Source organism: Herpailurus yagouaroundi, unplaced genomic scaffold, assembly GCF_014898765.1.
Source record: "Herpailurus yagouaroundi ecotype Mexico unplaced genomic scaffold, PumYag 200, whole genome shotgun sequence".
Classification (NCBI taxonomy): Eukaryota; Metazoa; Chordata; class Mammalia; order Carnivora; family Felidae; genus Herpailurus; species Herpailurus yagouaroundi.
In genome coordinates, this window is record NW_024412431.1 from 1,801,315 (window position 1) to 1,816,630 (window position 15,316).

The window sequence follows — 15,316 nt, forward strand, 5'->3', positions numbered from 1 at the left end:
TCTGAATATTGGTCCCAGGGTGGCATCTGTGGGAGTCTCTACCTTTGCGTATTTAGGAATTCAGTTTTAGGAGGTCACTGCCAGAAATCTCAGGTCATATGTCCGCTCAATAAACACCCACCGAACCGATTGATACATTAAGTGCCAGTTTTTAAAAACCTTAAGTTATGGAAATCAGCCAACCATAGACAAAAGTAGAGAACGTAATACTAGGCTGAGTCATATGAAATTGCCAACATTCCACTACTTTTGACCAACAAAACTGGCTTTTTTACATGCTTGCTACTGGAATTCTCAAGCAGGCAGTCTTACCTGGGTTGCCAGATGGACAGGGGTCCAGTGCTTGGATACATGGGGACCAACCTAGATTCACAGACTTGGGCTTAGGACCTGAGTCCATATGACTGGGCTCAGATCCTGGGTTCATGGAGACCAAACAGGCATCAGAGACTACTGAAGTGGCTTTGGTGTTTGGGTTTGTGGTACCTGGTCTGGGAGTCCAGGGGCCAACCTGGCACCAGGGAAGACCAGAGTTTGAGTCCATGGGAGCCAATCTGGAGCCTAAGGCCACAAGGATCAGCCAGGTGCTAGGGCCAGTTGGGAGTCTGGGGCTGATCTGGTCCTGGGGCAAGGTTGGAAGCTGAGTCTGTGGGTACCTACCTGGAGTCTGGGGCCACAGAGGCCAGTCCACTGCCATAGTGTGTCAGGTCCATGGGAGCTGGTCTGGATTCTAGGTCCACAGGGGCAGGCCTGGTGTTGGGGCAAGCCAGGGACCGGGGGTCACACGATTCAGCTTGGCCATGGAGTGAGCCAGGAATCTGGGGTCTATAATAGCTGACCTGGCACTAGTCTGGCCAGGAGCTTCAGTGCCTGGGAACCTGCCTAGAGCCTCGGTCTGCCAGAGTGCTAGGGTGCTCCAGGAATCTCGGCTTATGGAAACTGGTTCATATTCTAGGTCCACAGGGGCTGACCTGGCACTGAGGTGGGCCAGGAGCCTGGATCCGTAAGAGTTACCCTGGTGCTGGTGTACATGGTGAAAGAGGGTGCTCACTTCTCTCTCCCTGCACCCCAGGAAGGTGTCTCTATCCATCTGTGCTGCCTGGTCTTGGGAGAGGGTTGCTGAGGCAATGTGAAACTGATTTTCCCCATCTGCTTCAATGCATCTTCTCTTATTTCTGTGCTGTAATCCCTCACCTGAATCTTAGATCTCCTGAAGGTATTTTCCTGTGTGCTTCATCGTTCTGAAGGATGTTTCTGGGAACAGATGATCACCAGTGACCCTTATGCTGCATCTTGCTGACATCACTCTTCCCCCATGTGGACTTTTAAAGTGTGATGTAACCATGAATCTTGAAGCTGTTGTCAACGGTTGACTCTTCAAAACACCACCTGAAAACGCTGTAAAAGAAGCTGCTGAGCTTATTAGATCTACCACAGCAAAGGAAAACACCACCTTGAGAGGATCTCAATACTGTCCGAGAGGGGTAAATCAAGGAAGGATCTTTGTAGGGTCTTAGGCTGGGTGGGTGATTTCAAGTTGGGGTCTTGTAAGGCAAGGGACTGGTTAGGATAGGGCAGTTTATAACACAGTAGTTTTGCATGACGGTCACAACACAGAGTGGAAGTGAATCTTAACGAGCCTAGTATTAGTCTTGATAAGTAAGTTATTTCAGTTGGTTTGTAGTCTTAACTTCAAGGGACTAAGTCATTTTTTGCATGTCTGCTGTATGTTGTTTCCAGTCCTGTGTATTCTAACTGGATGTTACAGAAATCTGCTCTCAGATTTACCATCTGGTAATCACATTTGTAAACGAGGAGGTTCAACTCCCTTGCTGGGCATTTCTGTTTGACTTTCTTCCTTTGGGTCTGATTATAATATGACCACTCCTAAAGACTAGACCAGTAGAGAATTTTTTTTTAATGTCTTCTGATATTTTTAAAATGATGTGATGTCAAATTTTTCTCCTTGACATTAGCTCACAAGTGGCCTCTGGTTGTGGTCTTTCTCTGTCCTCTTTCTTTCTTGGCCAGCTGTTCATGATGATCTTGGAGGGCAGTAGAGGACAGGTCCCTTCAGCTCTCAGCCACACAAATTAAAATGAGCCTTGATGTGAAACTCAGTGGGGAGGCTGTCTCCCACTACAGCTTATGGTTAGCCTGTGATCCTGTCGATTTGAGTCTTATTGCAAAATCTGTGAGAGAGATTCTCAACTTAGGCTGTGGTTTGGGATCCTTGGAGAATTTTAAAAATCTGACCTCTAGAGATTTTTAACATAATTGCTCTAGTAGGAGTCTCATGCACTGGAATTTTCAAAAGCACTATGAGAGGTTGGAAAGTACAGCCAGGCCTGAGAGCTACAGCCTGGAGCAATTGAGACAGAAAAGACATGCATGTATGCATGTGGATTAATGTAAAAAGGGGTGTCCTAGAGTGATTTCCTTTTTTATGAATGCAGACTGGCACACATGGAGCCTGGAAATGGATAGATTATTCATACTTTCAGCTATGGCTATGTCCTCTTTGAATGAACTAAGACTTTGATCAGACAAAGGCTTCCGATCTGATTCAGCGTGAATGCATTAAGCCTTGTCTCTTCTGTGTTTCCAAAAGGGAACTCAGGTTAAATCCCAGTAAGGCATATAGTTCTAGTTAATAGTATTGCTCTAAGGTCTGTTTCCTTGTTTGGGTAATTTACAAAGATTATGAAAGATTATGTCACCATCAAGGGAAGCTCTGGGAAATGTACACTGAAATGCTCTTGGTGCTGTTTTTGCAACTTTTATGTGAGTCGAAAAATAGTTCAAAATAAAAAGTGACAAAAAAGCATTAGCAGGATGGGAACTCTGCCTCTCATGAGATTAAAAAATCAAACAAAATTTTTGGTTTTATGGGAATTTACTATGGTTGACTGACTTGGTGTTTCTTATTGGCATTCAGAAAGGGGAAGTCGATTTGATCCTTCTTGCCCAGGGCTTTGATCTTATCTATCTATCTATCTATCTATCTATCTATCTATCTATCTATCTATCTATACAGGGGGAGAGAGAGAGAGAGAGAAATGGATGTAGATAGATACAGATATAGGTATAATTTTCTTTTCCTTAGAAGAAAATGGTATCCCATTAGACACACAATTATGAGTCAGATTTTACTGTGGAGAATTGTGTACAAATACACAGAAGGAGTTTGTCTGTTCTGTGCTGGGACAACACCTACTATGTGACTGCAGGTGCACGAAGGCATGTGGAATGAGATGAGTAAGGGTGGGCACCCTCTGACGGTAAACTCTGGAACATGATCAGTACATGGGTGACTCTTGCCTATTTACAAGGGGGAACCCCGGTCCCTGAGAGCCCCAGTTGATAAGAATTCTACACCTGGAATAGGAGTTTACCTGAGTGTCAGCCTTGGGTAGACATTATGACCTCAGTGGAGTGCCATATTGAAATTGTCAGCTAGGCCTCAGTAATGATGTTTCTATTATTTAAATATGAATGTCATTCCTGAATGTATATCTCCCTAGTGAATTAAGGTAGAAAGAAGCAAAGATAGTGGTTTTGAATCAGGATGATTTTGTGCTCCAGCAGATATCTGGCAATGTTTTGGTTGTCACAATTGAGAACAGTGCTCCTGCCATCTGGCAAGTAGAAGCCAGGGATGCTACTTAGCACACAAGGACAGCCCAGTAGTGTATGTACATATAATGGATTATTACTACATCATAAAAAGGAATGGGGTTCTGGCACATGATACAATGTGGATGAACCCTGAAACTTGAAATCAACCAAAGAAAAAATTTGGAAAGATAACATGCTTAGAGACTAAAGAACATCCTATTAAAGAATGAATGGGCTAACCAAGAAATTAAAGAGCAAATTTAAAAATATGTGGAGGCCAATGAAAATGATAACACCACAGCCCAAAACCCCTGGGCTGCAGCAAAGGTGGTCAAGAGAATAAAATAAAGAACCCAGAAATGGACCCACAAACGTATGGCCAACTAATCTTTGACAAAACAGGAAAGAATATCCAATGGAATAAAGACAGTCTCTTCAGCAAATGGTGCTGGGAAAACTGGACAGCACAGCGACATGCAGAAGAATGAACCTGGGCCACTTTCTTACACCATACAGAAAAATAAACTCAAAATGGATGAAAGACCTAAGACAGGAAGCCATCAAAATCCTCGAGGAGAAAGCAGGCAAAAACATCTTTGACCTTGGCCGCAGCAACTTCTTATTCAACATGTCTCCAGAGGCAAGGGAAACAAAAGTAAAAATGAACTATGAGGACCTCATCAAAATAAAAACTTCTGCACAGTGAAGGAAACAATCAGCAAAACTAAAAGGCAACCGATGGAATGGGAGAAGATATTTGCAAATGACATATCAGATAAAGGGTTATTATCCAAAATCTATAGAGAACTTCTCAAACTCCACACCTAAAAAAATGAGTAATTCAGTGAAGAAATGGGCAAAAGACATGAAGAGACACTTCTCCAAAGAAGACATCGAGATGGCCAACTGACACATGAAAAAATACTCAACATGACTCATCATCAGGGAAATAGAAATCAAAACCACAATGAGATACCACCTCAAACCTGGCAGAATGGCTAAATTAACAACTCAGGAAACAACAGATGCTGACGAGGATGTGGACAGAAAGGATTTCTTTTGCACTGGTGGTGGGAATGCAAACTGGTGCAACCACTCTGGAAAACAGTATGGGGTCTCCTCAAAAAATTAAAAATAGAACTACCCCACAACCCAGCCATTGCACTACTAGGTATTTATCCAAGGGATACAGGTATGTTGTTTCAAGGGGCACATGCACCCCAATGTTTATAGCAGCACTATCAACAATAACCAAAGAATGGAAAGAGTCCAAATATCCATCGATGGATGAATGGATAAATAAGATGTGGTATACACACACACACACACACACACACACACACACACACAATGAAGTAGTACTCAGCAATCAAAAATAATGATATCTTGCCAGTTCCAACTACGTGGATGGAACTAGAATATATTATGCTAAGTGAAATTAGTCAGTTAGAGAAAGACAAATATCATATGACTTCACTCATATGAAGACTTTAAGATACAACACAGATAAACATAAGGGAAAGGAAGAAAAAATAATATAAAAACAGGGAGGGGACAAAACATAAAAGACTCTTAAATATAGAGAAGAAACAGAGGGTTGCTGCAGGAGTTGTGGGAGGGGGGAATGGTCTAACTGGGTAAGGGGCATTAAGGAATCTGCTCCGGAAATCATGGTTGCACCATATGCTAACTAACTTGGATGTAAATTAAACAATAAATAAGTTTAGAAAAAATAAAATGAAATGGGTTACAGGAAAAAAAAAACACAATAAAAAAAGCTTGCTCCTTTCAAAAAAAAAAAGAAAGAAAAAAGAAGAAAATACATTAGCCACAAGCATTTCTGACACTTGCAACGGCATGACTCACGACATAAACGTCTGATCAACACGATGCTCTGGGAAGAACCTTCATCAGTTTTGGTCAACGGCGTTGACACAGAGGTGACTGAGGGCCATGAAGCTCTGTGGGTTGGTGATGTTGGCAACATTTGCAATGGATTCTGCTACAGATTGCAGGAAGGATTTGAAGGGCGGAAGTTAATTTGTCAAATCCTTCCTGTCAAATAGCATTAATTCAACAGAACTTGACCGAGCAATGTGTTTAAAATATTAATTTTGCATTAAGGGTACAGAATTCTGTACTTCTTTATTTTCTTTTAGACTTGTTAAATTCACTAATTGAAGTATGTAATTATTAACAAGGAGCACCATTTTCACCTATTAAATTAGGACTAAAATCTCACTCATTCTACCTAGAGTATGAATGAAACAACATATTATTGCTTTGCCAGTGACCTTGAGATTTCTAATAACTCTATTATAAAAGAAAAAAAAAGGATGAAATCTCACCATTTGCTATGACATGGTGGAGCTGGAAAGTATAATGTTAAGTGAGAAAAGTCAGTCAGAGAAAGACAAATACCATATGATTTCACCCATATGTGGAATTTAAGAAACAAAACAAATGAGCAAAGGGACTAAAAAAGAGAGAGAGGCAAACCAAGAAACAGACTCTTAACTATAGAGAACAAACTGAGGGTTACTGGAGGGAGGTGGGGGGAGGGATGGGTTAAATAGGTGATGGGCATTAAAGAGGGCACTTGTGATGAGCTTTTTATTTTCTTTAAAAAAAATTTTTTTAATGTTTATTTATTTCTGAGAGACAGAGAGATAGAGCACGAGCAGGTGAGGAGCAGAGAGAGAGGGGACACAGATTCCAAAGCAGGCTCCAGGCTCCGAGCGGTCAGCACAGAGCCTGGCGTGGGGCTTGAACTTATGGACCACGAGATCATGACCCGAGCTGAAGTCGGATGCTCAACTGACTGAGCCACCCAGGCGTCCCTTGATGAGCTTTTTCTTAGGTGCACAGCTGGGATTCAAAACTTGAAGTCTTTTTTTCTTTTAACGTTTATTTATTTTTGAGACAAAGAGACAGAGCATGAGGGGGAGAGGGATGGAGAGAGACACACACACAGAATCCGAAGCAGGCTCCAGGCTCTGAGCTGTCAGCACAGAGCCTGACGCGGGGCTCGAACCCACAAACCGTGAGATCATGACCTGAGCTGAAGTCAGACGCTCAACCAACTGAGCCACCCAAAACTTGAAGTCTTAAAGGACCCGACACCACCCAGACCCACCCCCTCCTCTGGAGTAGAGCATCTCCACGCTGTGTCTGAAGTCCTTTATTCCTGAAAAACAGTCCCATGCCTGCACAGTGTGCGGAATCTATGGTGTAGCACGGCTAAAAGCAGCAAAGGTTATATTTTCTCTGGGTGTGCCTCTGTCCCCTGCTGATGAAAACCCTTTTGTTGGCACCTGCAGGGTCTTTTGTCCTTGGGGAGGCAATATACCCTCTTCCAAAAGCACTCCAGGAAGGGGAATGTTCTCTCTCAATGTGCCCCAGAGATCCCTACATTATGCACTCTGGGACCAGCTCTCTCCTCCCCAGGAGGGCGTGCCACAGCTCTCCTCTTGATAAAGTTGAGCACTTCCAAAACAGTGTTTGAACTCGAAACGCTATTTGCCAAAACAAAAAACAAACAAACCCCTCAACACTCAGTACTTCTCTCTCCCCCCAGTCCGTGGTCCCAGAGAGGTTTTCCTCTGGTGCGACCCTGATGCCATACTCTCTTAACCCTTCTCTCTTTCTTTCCATTTTGTCTCTCCACGAAAAGGACTCTGTCCCCTTCCTAGCACTGCCATTTTTCTATCCCCCAATTCACATCCGCTCACCTTGCACCTGTTACACTGTCTCCCTCCAGCTGTGGAGATCCTTCTGCCAGTCTGCAGATCAATTTTCTGGGTGCCCCAAATGATCTGACTCAATACAGCTGTGTTTGAGACTAGGAAAGCCCAGGGTTCCCCTAGTTCTCTGCCATCTTAACTCCTCTCCTAAATAAGAACTTAAAAAATTTTTTTTAAATTTTTTAAAACATTTATTCATTTTTGAGAGAGACAGAGCATAAGCAGGGGACATGCTGAGAGAGAGGGAGACAGAATTGGAAGCAGGCTCCAGGCTCTGAGCTGTCAGCACAGAGCACGACGCAGGGCTCAACCCACGAACCGTGAGATCATGACCTGAGCCAAAGTTGACGCTTAACCGACTGAGACACCAGGTGACCCCAAAAATGTTTATTTATTTTGAGAAAGAGAGAGAGAGAGAGAGAGAGAGAGAATGTGAGTGGGGTGGGGGCAAAGAGAGAGGGAGAAAGAGAATCCCAAACAGGATCTGCACTGTCAGCACAGAACCCCATGCAGGGCCCAATCTCACAAACTGTGAGGTCATTACCTGAGCCGAAGTCAAGAGTAGGACACTTAACCAACTGAACCATACAGGTGCCCCAATAAAAACTTTTTTAATGATTTATTTACTTATTCATTTAAATGTTTATTTATTTATTTATTTATTTATTTATTTATTTATTTAGAGAGAACTAAATTTGGGGAGGGACAGAGAAAGAGGGGGACGGAGGATCTGAAGCAGGCTCTGTGCTGACAGCAGAGAGCCTGACGTGGGGCTCGAACTCATGAACTGCTAGATCATGACCTGAGCTGAAGTCGGATGCCTAACTAACTGAGCCACCCAGGTGCCCCCAAAACCTTTTTTTTAATTTTTTTTAATGTTTATTTATTTTTGAGACAGAGAGAGACAGAGCATGAACGGGGGAGGGTCAGAGAAAGAGGGAGACACAGAATCCGAAACAGGCTCCAGGCTCTGAGCACAGGCTCTGAGCCTCAGCACAGAGCCCGACGCGAGGCTCGAACCCACAGACCGTGAGATCATGACCTGAGCAGAAGTCGGACGCTCAACCAACTGAGCTACCCAGGCGCTCCCCACCCCCACCGCAAAACTTTTTAAAAGAGTAGAAGAGTGAAAAAAAAATAAGTGTCATAGTTTCAACTCATGATCCATGAATGTGAAGGAAAATGTACACTGAAACCATAGTGATGAAATTGGAAATGGTGTTTATGAAATTCTCAGGTTTTGTCTATATTGATCATAGTCAGAATTGTTAGAGAATACAGGTCAAAATGTGCAGTATGAAATATGCAGAATGAAAATGAATGCTCAGGAAACATTCCATGACTCTTAGACAAAATCATCACTGCTCGTTTGCATTTTTACATGGCTTAGCTGTATTTATAAATATATTTTATACCCACATATAAAACTATGTTTTCACACTTAGAATCTGTCTTTCTGATGTCACTAATTAGATAGAGATGCCTTTGCCTATTTCTAAAACCTGAAGATTGGAGTCCAATTAGAGAAGGGCGTGTGTCTACACATGAATGTATGTGAAATGGGGGTGAACATTGAGCAGGTGGAGAGAACAGCATGGTGTGTACCTGGCCCCATGTGATCAGGGATTAGACATCATGAATTACTTTCCTCTCCTGTGTTGGTCTTTAAGGATTTGCACAGCCTGGTGAGAATAATGATACTAAAAATATTTGTCTAATGAGGAGCTTTGGATATTGATTCCCCAGGGATATAGAGAGACTGTGGAGTCAGTCTGTGACAACATCATTCAACAGCCCTAGCCTAGTCAAGAAGAAGCACACCTGAGGCTCCATCCAGGAATGATCTTTCTTGACCACAAGCCCATTGCCTCACTTGGTGTCTCTGCCTTTCCAGAAGACAGATCTTCTGGTCTTCAATATTCAGGTGATATGTCAGATATCGGTCCACACTGATGTCATCCAGGTAACTTAAAGTCCCTTAGTTAGTGCTTCTGTAAGGAGGGCAGGTATTTTACTACAGATTCATCCAGGGGAAGCACTGAGGGGTATGCATGCATGAAATGATGGGCACCGGGTGTTAGTGTCCGATGGCACTCCAGCCTTCTTGCTGACAAGTTCTCATCTATGTTTGCAGCGATACTCACCCTGTTCTCAGTCTGCTGGTCTCCTAATCTCCCTAGAAAATGGCGGCATCCGTTATTCTCCTGAGCAGAAATCTGTCCCTTCTCAAACAAGATGACTGCTAGGAAGCTTTCTGGAATTTACTTGAATTTTTGTGGTAGTCATGAGGAAGGGTTTTGGTCAGCTTTTCCTTTTATTTGCATTCCTGGTTCTCGATACACCATTCCACAGAAGAGTCTTATTATCCCCGTAGCTTGCTTGAGGACGGTGGGGAGAAAGTGGAGACAGAGAGGTCTAGCTGGCTGCTTTCTTAATATGCCTCTTTCACTTTATAAAATTACCAATTATTTTAAAGAAGAACAACAGAGATAGTACAATACATTTTAAAACACCCTCCAATGCACTCCAGAATCAACAAATGTTGACATTTTGCTATACAAAGTTCATGTCTTTTTAATGACATAATATGCTTACAGAAGCCATTTCTTTTGTATTCTCAATTCTTGTTACTCCCATCTCAGAGACAACATCATCTTGAATATGATGGACATGGCTTTATATTGTACATGTCTTCATAAACATATACAGGATAAAAGGCATTAACCATATTACCTATCAGTTAGGGAATGGAGAAATAAATCATAACATAACAATACAGTGGATTACTCTCTGGCAATTAAAATTAATAAAGTGAGGTTAAATATGTTAATATTAAAGAAGATAAATTACATAAGAATGCCAAATGTAAATGACATGTACTATATGGTTTTGTTTATGTAAATTTTCAAAATTGAAAATAATGTAGTTGTTTATGTTACCATATTAACAATAATACAAATTATAGTAAAAAAATGCCAGGGAATAATGTATATGAAGTTCATGTAGTGACTCCCCTGGGGAAAGAAAAGAATCAAGATTGTTCAACTACATGATGTGGGGGCTTCACATATTTATAATATTGTAATGTTTATTGCAATAAAAACACTTAGATTGAAGACGGTGATGTGTATGAATTTTATACTGTTGATTTGTGGGTACCATCCTTCATTTATCTCTGTGGGTCTTTTTTTCACTTGAATAATCCATAATGAAAACAAAAACCATTAAGTTTATGTTTATTATGGATTATTCCTTACGACAGTACAAAATAAATTTTTTCTAATGATGTATACTTTGTCACTTGAAAATGTTTCTCTTATAGGTTTTCATTATTTATACTAATTTGTATATCGAATACATTTTATCATGTTATTTTAATTGCTATATATTTCATCATATGTTCACCTGAAATAAATATTGATATGGTTGATGATTCCTTCATTCTTTTTCTACACGATAAATGTTCCCAGCTCATAATCTTTTCCCTGAATTTGCAGTTATGATGCTAGGGTTCTTCCTTTCTGTTGTCTTTCCTCAACTGGCCCCACCCCACTGCTTCCTTGTGAGGACTGAAATATACAAGGTGCCGTTGTTCGTGGAAGAAAAAACACACACGCACAATAGGAAATATTAGCATGAGGGTCCCCTACACTGAGTACTGTGTCAGATGTGTCTCTATTCATTTCCATCACTGCAACTTCCCCATGAGGTTTTATGATCGTTCCCATCATACAAATGAGGACACTAGACTTTTCATACAGGTGAACAATTCTCCCTACCCCCAATCAAGTACTGATCGGAATTAAATTCAGTGTTTAAGTCTAAGTAATGCACCAAATGATAAAGGTTGTCATGGCTACTTCCATCTTGACCACTGCTTTACAGAAGCAATTTTGTTAAGGATGCCCAATTATCTTGTAAGTACCATATAAGTCTGTCTTAGCTTATAATTCTCTGTCTTCCAAGGACCAATAATTGTTGCTATTTTCACCTATTTGTTTTTAATTTTTTAAGCTTTATTTATTTTTGAGAGAGAGAGAGAGCAGGAGTGGGGGAGGAGCAGAGAGAGAGAGGGAGACACAGAATCCGAAGCAAGCTCCAGGCTCTGAGCTGTCAGCACAGAGCCCAACGCTGGGCTCGAACCCACAAACTGCGAGATGACCTGAGCCGAAGTCGGAAGCCTAACCAACTGAGCCACCCAGGTGCCCCTATTTTCACCCATTTTTAAAAATTTTTTTTTAACATTTATTTATTTTTGAGACAGAGAGAGACACAGCATGAATGGGGGAGGGCCAAAGAGAGAGGGAGACACAGAATCGGAAGCAGGCTCCAGGCTCTGAGCCATCAGCCCAGAGCCCGACGCGGGGCTCGAACTCACGGAGTGTGAGATCGTGACCTGAGCTGAAGTCGGACGCTTAACTGACTGAGCCACCCAGGCGCCCCTCACCCATTTTTTAGAAGCCTATGCTTTTTCTCTCATTTAGCTGTTGTTTGTTTGTTTGTTTGTTTGTTTGTTTGTTTGTTTTTTAATGATATGCCTGCCCCCATCACCTAGGGAAAAAGTCTCCTTAGGATAAGGTAGAAAATGCACTGATATTTGCCCAGTTCTCCTAGAATTAATTGCTAGTGCAGGTGAGTAGTGTTTTCATGGGGATTATCAGCTTCAAGTTTACAGGCAACATTTTCTTTTTTTTCTTTTTAATTTTTTAAATGTTTATTTATTTTTGAGAGAGACAGAAAGACAGAGACAGAGTGTGAGCAGGAGTAGGGGCAGAAAGAAAGAGGGACACAGAATCTGAAGCAGGCTCCAGGCTCTGAGCTGTCAGCACAGAGCCCAACGCAGGGCTCGAACTCGCGGACCGCGAGATCATGGCCTGAGCTGAAGTCAGACGCTTAACCGACTGAGCCGCCCAGACACCCATATAGGCAACATTTTCTAATCTTTGCTGAGGTACAGAGCAGATACCGGGATGGATGTCGTGCACCTACTATACCATACTTCATGAGTAGGGGTGGACATGTGCTGTGGACAAGGGAAAAAAACTGGGGCATTGTTCAAGATGACCACATTAAGATTTTAAAGGAAGTTTCATGAAATCTGGGTGTTGGTTTAGGAATGCTAATTCTGTATTATCCAGAGGCATTACCAATAATTGGTCTAGACAGTCAGCTGAGCTGTCAAACCACTTAAGATCTTATCTTTTCCAGGCACTGTGTACTTCACCCCACCTAAGTTTTCCTATAGATAAATGGAGTGATGGTACGATGTAACTGATCTGTAATTTGACAAACCCTTCAGTTGATTCTGAGGCATTCCAAGGTTTGGACACCAAACTCTTAACAGAGATTGGATAACTTTATTCTCGTCTTTCTGTTTGTTTGAGATGAGGAATATTTCTGAAGGAAGTGCCATAGTTTATTCTTTGTTTCAGTCTTAGCACTAGGCATAATGTGTGAAAAAGAGTTGGTGATCAATAAAAATCAAAGCAAAACTTTGAGTGGAGCAAAGAAAAGTAAGAGATGATGATGAAGGGAGAAATTAGCAGAGGGAACGATTTGAATATTGTCTTGGGTTCACCGTATACATAAAGATTTATTTCTTTTTGTTTAAGCATTGGCTCTCCAACTTCAGTGTATATCAAATTTATCTGGAGGGTTTGTTAAAACTTAGATTGCTGGTCCTTACTTCGGAGTTTATCAGCAGTGTATCTGGAGTGATATCAAGAATTTGCATTTCTAACTATTTCCCAGATGATGCTACTGTTGCTCATCCAGGGACTATTCACTTTATTTTATTTTTAACCCATCTTTTCCATTTCCATTAGATTCTTCAAAATGGAACCCAGAAATCACACAGGTGTTTCAGAATTTCTTCTCCTGGGGTTGACAGATGATCCAGAACTGCAGCCCTTCCTATTCTGCCTGTTCTTGTCTATGTACCTGGTCACTATCCTGGGAAATCTGCTCATCATCCTGGCCATCAGCTCTGACTCACACCTCCACACCCCCATGTACTTCTTCCTCTCCAACCTGTCCTTTACTGACATCTGTTTAAGCACAACCACGATCCCAAAGATGTTGGTGAACATCCAGGCACAGAATCAGAGTATCACGTATAGAGGCTGTCTCACCCAGGTTGGATTTGTCCTGGCTTTTGGTGGTTTTGAAAATTTTCTCCTTGCAGCAATGGCCTATGATCGCTATGTGGCCATTTGTCACCCCTTGAGGTACACCGTTATCATGAACCCCCAACTCTGTGTTCTGCTGATTCTACTCTCACTGTTCTTTAGCGTTGTGGTTGCCTTGCTCCATGGTCTGATGGTGCTACGGTTATCCTTCTGCAAGGACTTGGAAATCCCTCACTTCTTCTGTGAACCTGCTCAGGTCATCAAACTCGCATGCTCTGATACCCTCATCAATAACATCCTGATATATTTTGCAGCTAGCCTATTTGGTGGTATTCCTCTCTCCAGAATCATTTTCTCTTATACTCAAATTGTTTCCTCCGTTTTGAGAGTGCCATCAGCAGGGGGAAAGCTCAAAGCTTTTTCCACCTGTGGGTCTCACTTGTCAGTTGTTTCTTTGTTCTATGGAACAGTTGTTGGAGTGTACATCAGTTCTGTAGTTACTGACTCTTCCAAGAAGACTGCAGTAGCTTCAGTGATGTATGTTGTGGTTCCTCAAATGATGAACCCCTTTATCTATAGCCTGCGGAACAGAGACATGAAGGGAGCCTTGAGAAAACTCATCAATGGGATCCCTTCTTTGCTGTGATTGTGCCATATGTTTTGGACTTGGGTTTCTAGGAGGAGGCAAAGGGATAGGAATCCTGGATGAGCCATAATTCTTGATTCTTCCATCAGCGAATTCTTCGGCCAGGCAACAGATTGCTCAAGCTAATTTTAACTTGTGGTTGAAACATACTTTGCTTTTTTTGATTAGTCTTATGATGTTTGACACATGATTTCAATTCTCTAAATTCAGCTTCTTTGCTTGGGTTTTATGCAGAAGCAGAGCCTGAGGCAAGGGTTCTAGTTATAATGGTTTTTTGGGTTTGGTTTCTTTTGTTTTGTTTTGTTTTGTTTGTTTTGTTTTGTTTTGGATCACTGTCAGAAAGAATACTGAAGAAAGTATATAGGACAGGGAAACTATTGAAGCAAGACAGTGGTCATATCTAGAGACTAGCTTCCACCTGATTTCAGTGTAGGGCCATGGCAATTGCACTTAGGAGTTATACCTATAATACAGTAGGGGAATTGACCTTTTATACACCTATTTAGTAATTAATTTGTTGACTGTAAACTGTATGTTTGTGAGGAAATTCATCACCTACCATATTTCATTGTATTATCTATGAAAATTATGTGATTACATTATCTCAGTGGTTTGAGATGATTGTGAGATATTCAAACTTTATCAGTGATGAAATCTTCAGTTGCAATAAGAAAAAGAATCCCTAACTCTAATATTACCAACAATATAGAGAGCTATCTTTCATTACAGGCACTTAGAGGCAGGGAATGTACAGGAACAGGGTAGTAGAGATTCATTCAGTCCTCCATGGGTTCTATTGACCTAGGATTGGTTCTCCTCAGGGTCATGAAGTAGTGGCACCAGATGGAGATGTCATATTTGGGCATGATTCTCAGAGAAAGAACTCTGACTGTCCTTTCTTGAGTCAGATGATTATAGAATTTTCCACAGAGTCAACTAGAACCACAACTGCAACAGGTTGTATGGTGGTCCTCAAAAGAATTTGTCCATGTCTTAGTCCTCTAATGTATTAACATTTTGTGATAAAAGAGTGAATTGTAGTTATATGGAGTCTTTGTATATTAGCTTATTCCCCTATTTTCTGGGTAGCCCTAAATAGAATCACATGTGTCCTTATAAAATAAACAGAAATGGAAATGACCCAGAAAAAAAGAGGAGGCAATGCAACCATGGTGACAGAA

At 41.5% G+C, this 15,316-nt stretch overlaps 1 protein-coding gene across 1 annotated transcript; it reads left to right on the forward strand.

Annotated features, from left to right (window-relative positions):
- Positions 1 to 13,196: 13,196 nt before the first annotated feature.
- Positions 13,197 to 14,135, forward strand: LOC121013853 (olfactory receptor 7G2-like). Its single transcript, XM_040449659.1, has one exon. The coding sequence runs from the start codon at positions 13,197 to 13,199 to the stop codon at positions 14,133 to 14,135; it is 939 nt and encodes a 312-aa protein (XP_040305593.1).
- Positions 14,136 to 15,316: the final 1,181 nt, after the last annotated feature.

Coding starts and splice junctions, on each gene's coding strand:
- LOC121013853 (XM_040449659.1), top strand. CDS start 13,197: ATGGAACCCAGAAATCACACAGGTGTTTCAGAATTTCTTCTCCTGGGG.